The sequence below is a fragment of the Tiliqua scincoides genome, chromosome 4 (genome assembly GCF_035046505.1).
Source record: "Tiliqua scincoides isolate rTilSci1 chromosome 4, rTilSci1.hap2, whole genome shotgun sequence".
NCBI classification, from domain to species: Eukaryota; Metazoa; Chordata; class Lepidosauria; order Squamata; family Scincidae; genus Tiliqua; species Tiliqua scincoides.
Genome location: NC_089824.1, coordinates 124,702,185 through 124,718,982, shown reverse-complemented (window position 1 = coordinate 124,718,982; position 16,798 = coordinate 124,702,185). Strand labels below are relative to the sequence as shown.

The 16,798-nt window shown below is 42.5% G+C and overlaps 1 protein-coding gene across 1 annotated transcript; it reads left to right on the top strand.

The window, feature by feature from the left end:
* The first annotated feature begins 2,369 nt into the window (after positions 1 to 2,369).
* LOC136648439 (coagulation factor XIII B chain-like) lies at positions 2,370 to 16,513 on the top strand. The gene is made up of 11 exons (XM_066624550.1): positions 2,370 to 2,436; positions 5,614 to 5,814; positions 6,889 to 7,080; positions 8,343 to 8,519; positions 8,609 to 8,785; positions 9,611 to 9,802; positions 10,599 to 10,823; positions 12,150 to 12,362; positions 13,937 to 14,119; positions 15,779 to 15,983; positions 16,510 to 16,513. The coding sequence occupies exons 1-11, from the start codon at positions 2,370 to 2,372 to the stop codon at positions 16,511 to 16,513; spliced, it is 1,836 nt and encodes a 611-aa protein (XP_066480647.1).
* The last annotated feature ends 285 nt before the right edge of the window (positions 16,514 to 16,798 follow it).

The following is a 16,798-nucleotide window of genomic DNA, read 5'->3' as shown; positions in this document are numbered from 1 at the left end:
GTTGGCTTATGATAGTAATTAGAAATGTCATGCACAACACAAACGCTTCAATTCCAAAACAAAATTCTTTTCATGTGTGTCTCTACAACTGTCTCAGCACTCAAATAGCAATTATTTGCAAGTTTAAGTGATATGAAATCTGCAAATGAAAAGTAAGTAGCTCTTCTACCATGTCCTGACCACCCATTAAGGATAGGGAAGTGCTGCGTTTACCTTGTGTTATGGAAGACCATTTGGGTAATCTATATGCAGATTTACTTGAATGACTAAGGGTGCAATCCTTTCCAGCACTGACATAAGGGCAATGCAGCTCTGAGGTAAGGGAACAAACATTCCCTTACTTTGAGGAGGCCTCCGTGAGTGTGAGTGATGCCCAACTGCAGGATGCAGCACATGTCCCATTGGCACCGCTATGCCAGTGCTGGAAAGTACTGACGTAAGGGGTTAGGATTGCTCCCTAAATGGATGTGCACCTGACAGCCAACGGTTGTAGGTAAGAACCAGAGTCTCTTCTGGTGGTTGCAAATTCACATTCTGAGGGGTGCTTTTTAAAACGTGTTTGATTTTAGTAGGACTTTCACCTAGTAATTACCTGGTGACATACATACAATCACCTAGACATACATTTATCGTATGACAGTTATTGCTTTTGGATAAGGCTGGGGGTAGTCATGATTTGAGACAACATTAGGCGTGGGGTGGGTAGAAGGAAATTCTTTTCCCTCTAGCACAACTTCAGAGCCAGTGGACATGCGCTAAAATTGATTGGTAGGAGAGTCGGAAGAAAATACAGCTTTACTCAGAGCATCTTTTATCTGTGTAACTCCTTGCCACAGTTTTTGTGATGGCACCTGGCTTAGATGCCTGTTAAAAGGTAAGTGGGACAGACATTTAGAAGTCCATCACAGGTTACAAGAAATAACTGTGCAACCGCAGTCTGGCTGTGTGTAGGTTTCAGAGATAGCCTATCCTCAAATGCCAGGAAGTGGCAACAGGATACAGCTATCTTGTCCTGGGTATTCCCAGAAGCATCTTATGGGCAACTGTGAGATGCAGGAAGACAGGCTTGTCTGATCTGTGGTTCTCAGGTTCTTAAAGCAATCAGTCTGAAACTGTTACACTGCACATGCCCGATCTCGTCTGATCTCAGAAGCTAAGCAGGGTCAGGCCTGGTTAGTACTTGGATGGGAGACCGCCTGGGAATACTGGGTGCTGTAGGCTTATACCATAGTCTTTCGAGACTGAAGGTTGCCAACCGTCAGTCTGAAATGCATACTATATTTTCTTAGATGTGTTATGCAAATATTGCAGCAGCTGCCACGTTAGACGTGCCATTTCCTCCTGAAAGATTATATGTCGTAAAAGCAGAAGCCTCTGGTCTAAGAAGAAGCTTTCAGGCAAGCAGCAAGGGCTTAAAAGGAGCAGATGAAAGCTGGACAGAGGTCTGTGCAGTTGTTCAACAAAGTTATATTGGTGTTTGTCACTAAAGGTTTCTGAGTGGTTGGTTGCATGCAGCAGAATAGAGAAGTGGTTCCCAAAGTTTTTTTTGACTGGCAGCTCCCTTGACCTACTGGGGCATTGGCTGTGGCTCCCCAATAGGACCACAATCCTAAACATTGTATAGGGTGGTGGGTTTTTCATGATTCCACGATTTTCCATGGTCCCCTAAGAAGTGACTGCTTGCAGTTTGGTATACAGTAATATCACCAGTAATGTGGGAATTAATTCCTGAAAAGCCAAGCACTGCCTTGAAACAGTGCTGCAGGAAATGGCATTGACTATAAGGCAGGAAACTGGTGCCGATTTACGAGAATATACTGATTGGCTGAAATAGCTGCCAAGCAACCCTGAATGAAGTGTGCTGTAATGAAACAGTACAAAAAAGTCATCTTAGTAGTGTTGCCATAGTTCTTATAACCCATGGGTTTTGTAAGTAGTTAAATAGTACATGTATTTTTTTAAAAAGCCAACCACAATCAAAATGTGTTTAATCATTTGATCAACAAAATGTTGCAGGCCTATTCATTCCACACTTAAACTGCCAGCCAATTGCCCTCTTGGGACAGAACAGCTGTAAAGCTGGATTTTTCTGTGTTTTTAGTTAGTACATGCTTGTATATGGACAAAGGTTAAAATCTATGGTGACTGTGTAATGGATTTAGGCACGGTGTATTTATACATTTGGAAAATATCTTTGTCATGGCTTGTGTGTTGGGTACACGCAATTTTATTAAAGGAATAAACTTTGTAATGTCAGGGAAACAAGTATGGGTTTCTTTCCCTATAAATGATTTACTAGCTGAATAGCCATCAGAAACCGAGTAAACCGGCAGTATTTGGAAGGAATGGAAACATACCAGACAGCGCTCATGATGGAATATATAGGGTGGATTTGTCCATTTATATTGATTATATCGGGGGAATGTTTTGCAGAAGGTAAAAGCAATGAATCCTTTTTATTCTGGGTGTTGAAATGGTGTGTGTGAAAGGAAATCTATTTGATAAAGCTTGTATGTATTCTATGAAGTGCATTTTCACTTCACTTGCAAAGGGGTTGTTTATTTTAAGTATCTCTTTTGCAGTTGTTGCTTCTTTAACACTACATATTCAGCATTCGCACAGAAATTAGTATACACTGTACTGATTTTCACAGTCAAGATGGTAATTGATTTCTAAATATTCCATCACCTATGATAATTTATACAAATTGCCTCAAGATTGAGCAGACAAGGATACTTCTGTAAATTAAAAACAGCTTTTTAAAAAGAACACATACAGAGGGCATTGATATGCTATGCATCATTAATATGGGTCCAAGCAGGTCAGGAATATATATATATATATATATATATATATATATATATATATATATATATATATATATTTATAAGCTAGTACTTTTTGTGTGCTGATTTTGCAACCCTGATTTAACACTTATCTATCAAGGTCAGATGGAAGTTGCTGTTACAAGCAAGCTTCTATGCCTCTTGCAATGCTACTGTTTTTTGTTTTTCTGTTGAAAGCAGTTGCATATTTTGAGGCTGCAAAACCTTATGCAGATAACTTGTCTAGAAGCTGCAATTTTTAATGGGCCAAAAAATTAAAAGAAAAAACACTTTTTGTTTTTTATTGCTTACTTTAGCAGAAATCATTTATGAAAACTCTTATGGTATTTTTTTAAACATTCACATTGTCATTTGTGTTTCAACCAAAGTAAAAATACAGTTCAACCAAAGCACATAGTTTAGAAATTGAACATGGAAGTAGGCAAAGGGTGAGTTGACAATATACAGAGCTGCTGGGAATTGCAAGGATGACCTGATAACATGGTATTGGTATTGGCAACCTTCAGTCTCGAAAGACTATGGTATCACGCTCTGAAAGGTGGTTCTGGCACAGCGTCTAGTGTGGCTGAAAAGGCCAATTCGGGAGTGACAATCCCTTCCACACCGGGAGCAAGTGCAGTCTGTCCCTGGTCTGTCTCCCTGGCTATGGGCCTTCCTTCTTTGCCTCTTTGCCTCAGACTGTTGGTAAAGTGTCTCTTCAAACTGGGAAAGGCCATGCTGCACAGCCTGCCTCCAAGCGGGCCGCTCAGAGACCAGGGTTTCCCACTTGTTGAGGTCCATCCCTAAGGCCTTCAGATCCCGCTTGCAGATGTCCTTGTATCGCAGCTGTGGTCTACCTGTAAGGCGCTTTCCTTGCACGAGTTCTCCATAGAGGAGATCCTTTGGGATCCGGCCATCATCCATTCTCACCACATGACCGAGCCAACGCAGGCGTCTCTGTTTCAGCAGTGCATACATGCTAGGGATTCCAGCACGTTCCAGGACTGTGTTGTTAGGAACTTTGTCCTGCCAGGTGATGCCGAGAATGCGCCGGAGGCAGAGCATGTGGAAAACGTTCAGTTTCCTCTCCTGTTGTGAGCGGAGAGTCCATGACTCGCTGCAATACAGAAGTGTACTCAGGACGCAAGCTCTGTAGACCTGGATCTTGGTAGACCGGATAACATACTATGCTGTAAAACAGCCATTTTCAACCAGTGTGCCGTGAGTGGTCCACAGGAGTGCCACAGGAATTTGGAGGAAGGTCATTTAATAGTAGGGCCAATGGGGATGTGAGTCCCCCACTGGCAGGATGGTGTGCCTTGTCAAAAACCTGATGGTGTGCCTTGACCATTTTAGTGCCTTGTCAGTGCGCCATGAGATTTAAAAGGTTGAAAACTGCTGCTGTAAAATCTCTGTAGGCCATCAGTTCTTAACCTTTCAAACTGCTCCTACACTCTGCCAAATATATTTTTATTTTATTTTTATATAAATAAAAATTATTATATGCTATTCTGAAATTCTGAATATATATGGCAAAAATGAAGTTTCAAAAAAAAATTAAATTTCATAGAAAAAATGGTTTGCTTCATAGAATTTGGGCATAAAAAAAAACTCACAAGTAAAATAAATGAGAAAGCCAAAAACAACAAACATTGTGGCCTGTAAGAAAAATACATTTTTGGCTTTCATTAGCCCATCAGTAATCAGGGCCAAATGCAAACATTTTAAAAAATTGTCCTTGTCTAGTCAAGAAAGTGTATCAAGGCAATTTCTTTTTCTTAATTATGGGAGTGCCTCACCTACACTCTCGACCTCCTTCACACACACCTAGGGTTGCAGGCCCCAGAGCTTATGAACCCCTGTGGTAGGCAAAAAATAATGTTCATACTGAAATGTGTTTAAAACTAGATATGGCCACATCTGCAGTACTGTGGCGACCAGACCTGGGCACATCTCCAAAAGGATACAGTAGTGCTAGAAAATGAGAGTGACAAAAATGATTTCTGGGCTGGGGCACCTCTTTTATGAGGAAAGATTCCAGCATTTGGGGCTCGTCTAGAAAGAAGGTGCCTGGGGGAAGGGGAGATGATTGAGATATATAAAATTCAGGGGCTAGAGGAAAGTTCTTTTCCCTCTCTGGAAAACCTAAACCAGGGGACAGCCATTAAAATTAAGTGGTGGTGCTGCAATTCTATACCTTCTATCAGTGGGACAGTTAGAACAGACAGAAGGAAACATTAATTTCCCCAGTGACTCCTTAATCTGTGGAACTCCTTGCTACACGATATTATGATGGCACTTGGCCTAGGTGTCTTTAAAAGGGTATTAGACTGATTTATGGAGGAAAAGTCTCTCACAGGTTACAAGCCATGATGACTATGCCACCTCTGGGTTTTAGAGGTAGCCTATCTCTGAATGTTAGATGGTAGAGAGGTAACAGGATATACTGTTGTCTTGAGTGTGCTGTGAGACATCAGGAGGGCCACGGTGAGATACAGAAAGCTGGACTAAATAGACCTTAGCCTAGTAACCTAACTCTTCTAGACAAAGAGTTTTCTGTTACTGGAAAGTATGCATGCTTCTAGCATATGAGAAACTGTTCCTAAAAGATTGTGCTTTGTAACTAAAAAGGCCTTTTAAGCTGTTTTGCTGCCCATTCTTCAGTCCAGGCCCATTTCAGATGAATTGGGAGCTGGATTCAAGGTGGTTCCAGTTTGTGCACTGATTCTGAAAGCTCGCTTGTATGCCAGAAAATACGTCCAACTGAACATTGACACACTTCTTCTAGATAAGCTTTGCGACTTACCCGTCATAGAAAATGGAAGAATTGCCCTGTATTATTATAGTTTCAAAAATTATTACTTTCCAATGAAGAAAAATGAAAAACTTAAGTATTCCTGTTTGGCTGGTTATACAACGGAAAGTGGGAGTCAAGATGAAAAGATAAACTGCACAATGAGAGGCTGGGCACCAGCCCCCAAATGTTACAGTAAGTCAACTTCGCTTTCTCTCCTGTTATCCCTGTTTTGATTTTCAGGATGCAAAAATATTTAGTACATCAAATTGTTGATATGTACTCTCCACATTTGACAGAGGGAAAAAGATGACTTTTAAAACACTAAGTTCATTATCCTAGCTCTCTTCTTGTGTAGTGGCTAGCTAGAGACTCAGCTGCAAACTGGGACTTCTAAAGTCATCTCTCCCATGAACTCACTAGGTGAGGTATGTGGAGAGATCCAAACATAGAGGTGGTAATTCCGTATTCTTTCTATACAGCTGCAAGAACATTCATATGTCCTTCTAAATCAGTGGTGCCCAAACCCCCACCTGGGGGTCACTTGTGGCCCATGGGGACTCCCAGTGTGGCCTGCGGGGAGCCCTCAGTCTCCAATGAGCCTCTGGCCCTCTGGAGACTTGCTGGAGCCCACACTGGCCTGACACAATTGTTCTCAGCAGTTGGGCGACTGTTTGACCTCACATGTGAGCTGTGGGATGAGGGCTCCCTCCATTGCTTGCTGTTTCACATCTGTGAAACAGCAGTGATAGCAAAGGAAAGACCAGTCTTGCTTTGTGCAAGGTCTTTTATAGGCCTCAAGCTATTGAGAGACCTTCATTCATTCACATAAGTTCCATCTCTAATATATATCTGAAAAGCGGTATATAAATACTGTTAATAATAATAATAATAATAATAATAATAATATTCATTTATGTAAAAATTTGAAATGTGAATTAATTCCTTTTCTCCCCGGCCCCCAACACAGTGTCAGAGAGATGATGTGGCCCTCCTGCCAAAAAGTTTGGACACCCCTGCTCTAAATTATCCTTTGCCTGCAAATATATTCGCCATGCTGCATCTGGTTAGTTAATCCATGCTCTCTGCTTATGATACCAAATAATCCCAGATACTGCAGGCTTATCATGATAATGTACAAAGCTGCTTCTCTGAGCAAAGGAATTAGACTACCAGGTCATCCAGTGCTATGATTCTCTCCACATGTGCACAAAGGGCTAATGGAACTCTTTTCCACAGTTTTATTCTATATACCTAATTCTTGTTTAGAGAAATGCTCCACGCCTCCCTTGGATAATGGCGTTTTCTCCAATACAAAGCTTTCCTACAAAATATGGGAGATCCTGACATACAGTTGCAATTCAGACTATCGGACTCCTGGAGGCAACAGAGAAGAAACTATACAGTGTCTTTCAAATGGATGGTCAGCTCAGCCAAGGTGTATGGAAGCAACTGCAAATGGTACAGTTTTCAATGATTATTAGTTTCCTAAAAGGAGTTCTTAAAGTTTTCCAGGTGATATTCTTGCTAGGTTTAGGGCACTTTGAATTTACTTATAATTGAGTCCCTAGCAAAGATCGTTTCCATAGGAATGTTGCCATCAACAAAAAGTTGGCTTTTTCTTTTCTTTGGTTTCTGTATGGCTAATTTCCAGGACATTTGAGGGCATTTGTGTGGGACGAAAAGCCTGAAAGTAAAACTGAACATAATTAAACAAACTCTGTAACTCAAATTCTCTTGCAAAAATTTATCTCTTTGATCACTTCTTTTATCTACACTATTGACAATTATGAGTTTTAGAAAAAAATGTGTAAGCTACAGAATTGGGCATTGCCATAACTGCCGGTGAGCTTACCAACAAGACTTAAGAATTAGCTTTATGTGTGTTCCTTAAAAATAAATTGTTATAACTTGAAACGTCAGGGTCAACATTATGCTTGAAACAGTTTTGCTTGGTTCGGTTCTTCTGATACAAAAGTCATTTGGAAGAGGCTTTCTACAGACATTACTTTGACAGAGCACTCTTCAATGTCGTCTCAGAAAAAGAGACTGAAGTAGGTTTCACACGGAAAGAAATTGTAGAAAGTTCCTTTAAAAAGAATGCCAAGTTGAACTTAGCATACAATTAAAATGTAGATTTTTATCTTAACATTTTGCCATATAGTATGCTTACAAAATTGAGTCTGGTTTGTTTGTAAGATTCCGGAGTCTCAAATTTGACCAGCTTCAGGAAGGTTGCCTTAGTGTCCACAAGAGTTTCCAGAAGAGGGAGCTGCTCACCTTGTTTGTACATCAGTGGCACCAATACTGCAGACTAGAAAATGGAACTAGGGCTCCTAACTAGAAAGTGGTCAGGTGAGGCAAAGTGGTCAATAGGTTTCAATCCAGTTCTATAAATCCACAACTTTGGGTCTGGCTCCTCAATTGGAACAATGTAGCTTGAGTCAAGACCAAGTGTCTCTGTCTGAGTTATGTTTGTCCTGCCTTTTCCAAGCACGCTTTGCTTCACTGTCACTCAACACTTAAAACAAAAGAAACAAAAAAATGGTGAAATGTACTGTTGTTAGGTGGACAGACAGACAGAAACCTTTATTGGCATATTAGGTGGTCATATTTTCTGCCACTGTTTGCAAGTCTGTTTCCCTCCCTTCCCCATTCCCAACGTTCGTTTGGTTGTTTTGTCCTTTCATACAGAAGACATTCCACCACTTCTTGTTTTTAAGAGACGTGTTTAGCCCCAGACCTGATCCATGGCCGCTACCATACAGCCCAGAGAACGTTTGGTCTGAATGAAAAAGTCAAATATGAATGCAATGACGGATATCTTACAGCAGGAGGCAACTCAACAGAGGAGGCACTTTGTCAACCACATGGATGGTCCCATCTTCCAAAGTGTACTAGTATGTTAATTGACAACTTTCTTTATTTCATACTGCCTCCACTTGGAACACTTGCTTATTTTCATGTTTACAGTGCATTCTCTTTCTAGAACTGGAATGTTCAGCACTAAGCTCTGTAGAACACGGGGGTTTCCATCCCAGGAAGGGAAGCTATGAAGAAGGAGATGTCGTTCAGTTTTTCTGCTTGGAAGGATATTCTTTAGAAGGGCCAGAATTAATTCAGTGCTACTACTTTGGCTGGTACCCAGCACCTCCAATATGTGAAGGTAAAATCCTTGTGCTTTTCGTGCCTGCTATTCGTCTGTAATATACAGATAGCAGTAAAGATGTCATGTAGTCCAAAGAATTGGGTCTTTCACCTGGCAGCAAGTCCTGCTTATGCTATGAACTCTGGGGATATATCTGCATCACAAAAAACTTAAACTGCTTGAATATTCATTCCCTCTCTCTAAGGAACACTGAGAGGTTAGAAATCTAGCATTTTCAGGGATATGCCATAGGGGAAGCCATGGCAATTAAACAGGGCATTCATCACGGAAGGGAGGGTGAGGATGTGTTTGAAGAAAAAGGAATTATCACTTTAAAATAGGCTGCTTTATAGGTGGTTGTATCCTGACATAAAGTAGAGTTTGTTACTTTTCTTCCACCATGTCATCCAGGGGGCATACATAGGGTTCTAGGCAGTCACTCATCCAGGTACAAGACCTAGATCTGCTTAGTCGCAAAGCTATTCTCCAGAACCTATGTAGTGCCTTACTGTAGCACTGGATTTATATCCTTTTGCGTACAATTATATTGTCTAATCCAGGGGTGTCAAACGTAAGGCCCACAGGCCCCGGAAGCAATTTATCTGCTCCATATTATAATTGGACTCTCTCGTATCTTGAAAATATGAGCAAGAACTGCACATTTTCTCTTCTAAGTTCCTGTGTGAGAACAAAGTGCTTTATTTCTGGCCAGCCTCTGCTTAATGATGTCACTTCTGGCCCTCAGCAGGCACCATGAATGCTAACTTCAGCCCTCTGTATGAAATGTGTTTGACACCCCTGGTCTAACCCAATCAAGTGAGGTGCACTTTTTCTTTTCATTAGACAGAAGAAACAAGTGTCCTCATCCACCTCAACCCCCCAATGCTATACTACTAAGAAATTCAGCCATACACCGTCATGGAGATATGGTGCGTTTTGAATGCAAGCATCCTTTTCAACTCAGAGGAGCTGAAGAGATCAGATGTGAGAACGGCAAGTGGACTTCACCTCCCAAATGCATGGATGAATTGCCTCGCAGCACTGAACGCTGGGAATTAAAAGGTGGTTACATTTTTGGAGCATCGGCTAGAGTTTGTTAAATTAGAATTAGAATATGTATCTGTGCTTAAAAAACAAAACAAAAAACCCCTTAGCCCCCCGATCCAGCTCCTACACTGTGCAGTGCAATCCTAACTTTTCCCTCCTGCAGCAATAAACAGCCCCCACACATGGGAATTATCCTTTTTAAGAACAGGAAGGCAGGAAAAGTTGACTTGTAGAGTGTGTGTCTTTGGGGCACAATTTGGGGATTCTGCATTTTTGAACTGGAACTTCCCAGTCAGTTGCAGACCTACCATTGAAGTTGATGGGACAAATGCCCTTGGCGCAAGCCTCTAGGACCCCACAGAAGCCTGTCTGAGGCTCCCAACGGGTCGGAAGCTGTGCTTCTGGTTTCTTGGAAGCAGTTTATAGCATTGGGGAACCTCAGAGAGGCTTCCCTGACGTGGGTTGAGGTTGTGCAAGGCTCTGTGAGGCTCAGGTGGGGGGGGGATGAATTTCTGCATGGGGCGGCAACAGCCCACAGGGCATGGGGCTTTGCCCTGGGGCGTGGGGCTGGGTGGTTCTCACTGCTGTTCCCAGTCATCTCTTGGGACCTCACACAAGCCTAATTCAATCATGGATACAAAAGGGGGATGCATAAAGATAAAAAGGAGGTTCAGCAGCTGAAGTTGAGACAAGTGTCATTGTTTGATTTGATGAAGTACATTAACATCATTGGAGCCGTTTCTGTTTTGTTTTCTGTTTCCAGAATTTCTTCCCCATGCCCCAGATGCGGAGAGACTGCCAAGCAGAAATAGTAATCACAGCCTAAGAAATGTGGATATCTGCAGTTCTCCTCCTGTAGTTAAAAATGGTTTCATTCTTGGTCAGTTGCTGACACATTACAAAACCAGTTCTGCAGTGGAGTACGGCTGTCGCCTCTTCCACCTGCTCAGGGGTCCTAGCACAGTTCATTGTGTTCAGGGACACTGGACAGAGCCTCCAGTTTGTTTAGGTGAGTCTTAGAAGAGAATGAAGGAATTGTATAAAACCTCATATGGAAAACAGAGCGTCCAAAGGAGAGATGGCTCTGATCATGATACAACCAGAATACTAGTGGCAAACCTCCAAGTTATGCAAGATGTTCCTTTGCTTTATTGTTTTTGTGAAATCCTGGATTTAATTAGAGATGAGCCAAACCAGGGTCAGAATTCTATGGGTTATGCCGTTGCTTAGTGCAGACTTCAAGTCTGGGGGCTCTTGGGCAAGGTGTCCTCAGCAGGCCTCCTCCTCCCTGCTGTCAGCCTCTGAGTCCAGACCCTGTTTGTACCCGGGGGGAAGGAGAGGCAAGTGAGCAGGTAGCTGCTGCTACTACTCATTCCCATCACTTGGTCATGTGCTGTCTCTGTATCTGGGCCAAGAGGTGAGATCAGGTGAGCTAGTAGCAACAGCAAGTGGTGCAGCAACTGTTCCAGGTGGATCTGGTGTTCAGTAATTGGCCTTCTGATGAGGCGTTGACCTTAGCAGGTGCCCAATTATTCTCATCCCTAATGCCTGCCGTTTGGTGTTGATCACCTTTGGGCCTGAGTGTCTAATTATCAGGGTGGGTGGGTGGGAGGAAAAGCAAATAGATTGACTAGTTAGTAACCTCAGAATGTTCCCTGCCATCCCTTTCTCAAGTGTACTTTTTCAGAGCTCAATCCTGAGCTCGGTGCGCCAGCTTAGCACTGGCACGCACCATCGCAAACATGCCATAAAGCACGTTTGCGAGGGTTAGCACTGGCCGAGCGCCGCAGCTGGCCCAGCACAAGCCCACACTGAGATAGCACCAAACTGCAGGCCGGCAATCTGCAGCTTGGCCGTAGCCTGGACTGCTAGGCAGCGGAAAGGTGAGTGGGGGTGAGGGGGAGGCACGGAGGAGGCGTTCTGGGGTGGAGGGAGGTGGGGGAGGGTAGGGAGGAGTCATGGTGGGGGGAGGGAGTGGGGAGGGAGGTGGTGGGACTGGTGGAGCTCAGCTCCGCCAGATCCGGAGCTCTGCTCGACACAAAAGTCCGTTACTCTGCGCCCGCTCGATAGCGCGTGCAGTGTTGAGTAGCCCCATTGCAGGACTACTTTCCTTATGTGGGGGAAGAGGACAAAAGTCCCCTTCCCCTGAGGAGCAGCCAGCAGCTGCCCAGTGCCATTAGTATCCCGCGGCAACCATTTTGGTTCTTTGGCAGCCCCACGCATTGGGCAGCTCAGGGTTGGCCTGTCAGATCTCAAAAATGAGAAGTATCACGGTGCCACATTTTCCGGTCTCTGTGCTTCACATCCATCACAATTATTGATTTTTGCCCTGCAGAACCATGTGCAGTTGATGAAAAAAATGTAAGCAGTTATAACATAGAGAAGAAATGGAAGCTGGAAATGGAAGAAGAATTTTATTTATTACATGGTGACATGATTGAATTTGTGTGTAAGCCAGGATATTTTTTGCCACCGTCTGTTGGAGAATCTCAGCTCCTGGCGCAGTGCAATAATGGAAAACTGAAATATCCAAAGTGTGTTTCAATAGGTAAAACACTATTTTAATTAAAACATATTTGAAGAAGCTCTGTTAGAGCTCTACCACTTCAGGAAAACTGCCCATTTGCATTGTGGTCCTAAGGCTGGTTAGAAGGCACATGATGTGGTTCTCCTGCTGAAGTTAAGCAGCTCTGATTCTGTTAAATACCTGGATGGAGACACATGAACACCAAACCAAACCTCTTAGAAAGAATGACCTATAAGTACAGGTGCAACCTATTTATCCACGGATTTTTTATCTGCAGATTTGCCTCAATGCCAAAGGGGTGGGGGAAAATGAAAGTCGCACACTCCTTTGCCCTGTGCTGGCATCAAGGCAGCCCAAAACTGCAAAAAGGCTTAACCTTGCTCAGACAGGGAATAGCCCTGGAGTCACGGAAGAGGTTCCCCTTGCTAAGGAACAGTAAGACTCCTGGAGTCCCTGAGCCAGCAAATAGGCTGAAGAGGGGAGGCCCCCCCAAAATACCTCTGTAGCCAGAACACGTGCAGCGAGGTGGAGCGCTCTCTCTCTTTCTCTCTCACACACACACAGGGGCAGGTGCGGTAGTAACAGAGGGGATTGCTTTAAAAAACCCAGAGAGTGTTTGCTGAATTCCCCCCCTTCAGACTGAGATGGTGCAGGCTCTCCGTGCTCCAGCCTACACATACAGAACAGCCCACAAACCAGTCTTCCCAGCAAGCCAAAGCATGAGATTTAGGCTACAATCTGATCCACACTTTCCTGGGAGTAAGCCCCATTGACTAGAATGGGACTTACTTCTGAGTAGGCAGGCATAGGACTGGGCTCTCAGGCTACAATCCTCTCCACACTTTCCTGGGAGTAAGCCCCATTGACTACAATGGGGTTTACTTCTGAGTAGAAATGCATAGGACTGGACTCTTTAAAACTCAGCAGAAGCGGAGACAGCTGGCAACGGAGGGCTGAGTATGGAGTGGGAGAGGAGAAGGAGGGGAGGTGATTGATAACAGCTACCTTAATTTCCTTCCATCCCCAAGTGTCAGGCTGCAGTGTTTTTGCGTAACACTATGCAATTTAGCACATGTTTTTTCTTAATCACGGCAGGTCATGGAACGGAACTCACAAGCATGAACAGGCTCTACCTGTACATTAACTGTTCCATTACTGTGTTGGAGTGTTACTGCTTATCCCAAGATTTCAAATGAGGACCTCCCACTATAATTATGTATTTTGAAACGTGCTAGATAACATAGCTGCTCTTGCCTGGATATACTGAATGGATAAGGACTTCTAAATGATTTGAAGCTTCATTGTTGCCCACAGAAATTCCTATCACAGCTCTGTGGCCCCATTTTGTTGTTATATTTTGTGAAGCTGGCACCTCTGCTCTAGAAATGGATTTCAGTTTCTCAAATGTTGATATATGTAGGATAAAAGTTTTTGTTTTTTTTTGTCAGAGGAAATGATGGTGTTCTCAGACTAGAACTAGGGATTATGCTTAGATGTTGGAGTCTTAAGGCTGCAAATGCATATAGTACTTATTTGGAAGTAGACCTCCTCATTGATTTTTTTCACTACTCTAATGCAATATTTTCATTTTGTAGATGCTAGAGAAAACTGTGGTTCTCCACCCACCATAGAAAATGGAGTTGTGCTGGGCTCCACAACAACAGCCTATGTTCATGGTTCATCAGTAGAGTACAGTTGTCAAGAATACCATCTGTTGCAAGGGTCTAGGATAGTGTCCTGTTCAAGGGGCCAGTGGACTACCCCACCTGTTTGTATAGGTATTGTACAATGTATCTCATAATTAAGCATAACAACAACATTTTTCAGGTGAGTTTGATTCATTGGTAGTCATCTTGGTCCTGAGATGAGCAGACAATGATCGCTGGTTTTCCAGTATAGAAGCCATTTTCACTTCATTCTAGGAAGCGGTTAGTGTTTTCATTCTAGGAAGCGGTTAGCAGGCCTCACTGTAGAGAGGCCAGCATGTACAGGACTGCAGCAACCCAACTTGCACCGCAAATACTAGATACCGTCTGGTAACAACATCATGTGTGCAAATGGATATTTATGTTTATAGCACTGAAAGCATACGTCACATTAATTACAAGTAACTACCCAATTGAGCCCAAATACTGAAAAATAATTGCACATTCTTCTCTTGGTTATCCCTGCCTCCATTAATCCTCTTCTTCCTGGGTTGTCTCATTTGCATGCATTGTAAACTCCTTGGTGCATAGATCTGTCTCTCTTACTTTGTAAAGCGTCATGTATCTGGTGCAAACTTTCAATATTAACAATGCACACACACACAAAAATACATGTAAGTAAATTTCATTACTCCATGGCATCTAACATTAAATGACATGAGAACTGGGTATTTAAAGTACTGCCTTCTACCAAATGAACCTGCCTGCCAACTGAGATAATCCTTCACTTGGCATCCCACCTTCAGCTGTTGCATGGTAGCTGCTGGAGAGAGACACTTTTCTGTGGTGGTGACCAAACTATGGAAGTCTCTGTCTCCTGTTTTCTCATACAACAGTGATTCCCAAACGGTGGGTCGCAAGCCAATTTCAGGTCCCCATTCATTTCCATATTTTATTTTTAATCCATTAGACTTGATGCTACCATGATATGTGACTGCATTTGGGGAAAGATTACAGAGCTGAACAGGCTACTATGCACATGCTTTTAACAATGATAGTCAATGGTTAGGATTGTAGCCTAGAATTGAGAAAACTTTTCCTGCTTGATAATGTCACTTCTGGTGGATGACATTATCATTCTAATTCTAAAAAGTGGGTCCTGGTGCTAAATGTGTGAGTACCACCACCATACAACTTAGCTGTCCGTTATTCCACATGGCCTCACCCTTCTGTATGTCCAGCCGTTTCTCTGTACAGAAATCTGGAAATCTCTCATATTGCCCATGATAGCAATGTGCACATGCATTTAAGTAATTGTAATTTACTTAATTAAGTAATTAAGCATTTAAGTAATTAAGTAATTGAATTATTATTGGTGTATGGCTTTAAATTTAGAGAATGTGACTGAAATTCCTCATCATAGTAAATGGTTTATCCTTCCATTTAGTCACCAAAAAGTGTTGTTTTTATCCATTCGTTTTTTTCCAAAGCATAATTGTTGTACGTCTCTCTAATTTCTGGAATAGCTTTGTTGTATATTATAATAATTTTAGCAGTTAATCAATTATATTATTATTTAACCGTCTGAGTAAAAATGCTATAGTGCTGACTCTTGCATGTTGACTCTTGCATGTTGTAGTACATTTGAAATATTTCATTGATACCATTTTTTGCTGAATTTTCTGCTGCAGCAGAAAAGTCAAACTTTTGACTTTTAAAACGTCAAACAAATGTTAGTTTCCTCCCAAATTATCAGAAAAAAGTAATGAATGTTCCATTTGTTTTCTAAAGAGCCATGTACCTTATCAGAGGAAGAAATGAACGATAATCACCTGGATCTGAGATGGAGTTTTGACAATAGACCTTATTTTCTCCATGGTGAATTTGTGGAGTTCCGATGTAAACCTTACCATTTTAGAGTGTCAATTTCACCATCTGCTTTCAGAGTGCAGTGTCAGAATGGGCGACTGCTCTATCCAGAATGTATACGGGGAAGGTAAGTAAGCCACTATGTTGTCAGAACAGGATGGACTTGGTTTGTATATTATGCTGAGGTCCCACTGGTGCAGTAAGAGACCCCTTGCTCTGATGTTATTCAGGTACACCCTATGTGTGATATGGTGACAAGAATTAAATAATCCAGATACTGAGAAAGACAGGTGCAAGCACTGTGTGCACAGGGAGATTTTGGAATAGGGACAGATGCAAAGATGTGTCAGGTTTAGCTCCATCAGGCACAAAAGCCTCTTGCTTAACTACAGAGGCTGTACATGCATACAGAGGTTGTACATGCATTGAAAGCATATCATTCCTCCATGTGCCTATCAGAGATGGTAACTGTAGAAAGTGAATGTGGATCCTGTCTTGCATGTAGCTCCTTTCCTTTCAGACAGCAGAGATATGGATAAACCGGTGCCGATCTATGTTCTTCTGTGAGCCCCACATGAAATTTTGAAGGTATGGTTGGCTTGCTTTCTCAGTGTCAGATTGACATCCAGTTTGCATGTGTGTTTTCTTTGTAGGTAAAGTAGTTGTGAAAAAATGCTGCTTGGATGACTTCTGGACCTTTTCCTGTGTTGCAAGATAGTCGTCAGTGTGACCTTTTGACGCAGATGTTTGCACTACAAGATCCTTTAGTAACCTTTGCTGTTGGCTTAGAACATGGCTTGGATGATATCCTGAAAGGCAAAACTTCCACAATCTGTCTGATACTGTAATAAAGTTTTTGAACAGGTTCCTAAGACAGACTTTTGCATTTCTGTTACATCCAGTTTCCTCAAATGGCACCCTTCTGAAGCTGCCCCTCATTCT

Excerpts from the sequence above, each read along its gene's own strand:
- LOC136648439 (XM_066624550.1), top strand. The coding sequence starts at position 2,370 with ATGATGGAATATATAGGGTGGATTTGTCCATTTATATTGATTATATCG. Across the intron at positions 7,081-8,342 it reads TATGGAAGCAACTGCAAATG|AGACGTGTTTAGCCCCAGAC; the intron begins GTACAGTTTTCA and ends CTTGTTTTTAAG. Across the intron at positions 10,824-12,149 it reads AGAGCCTCCAGTTTGTTTAG|AACCATGTGCAGTTGATGAA; the intron begins GTGAGTCTTAGA and ends TTTGCCCTGCAG.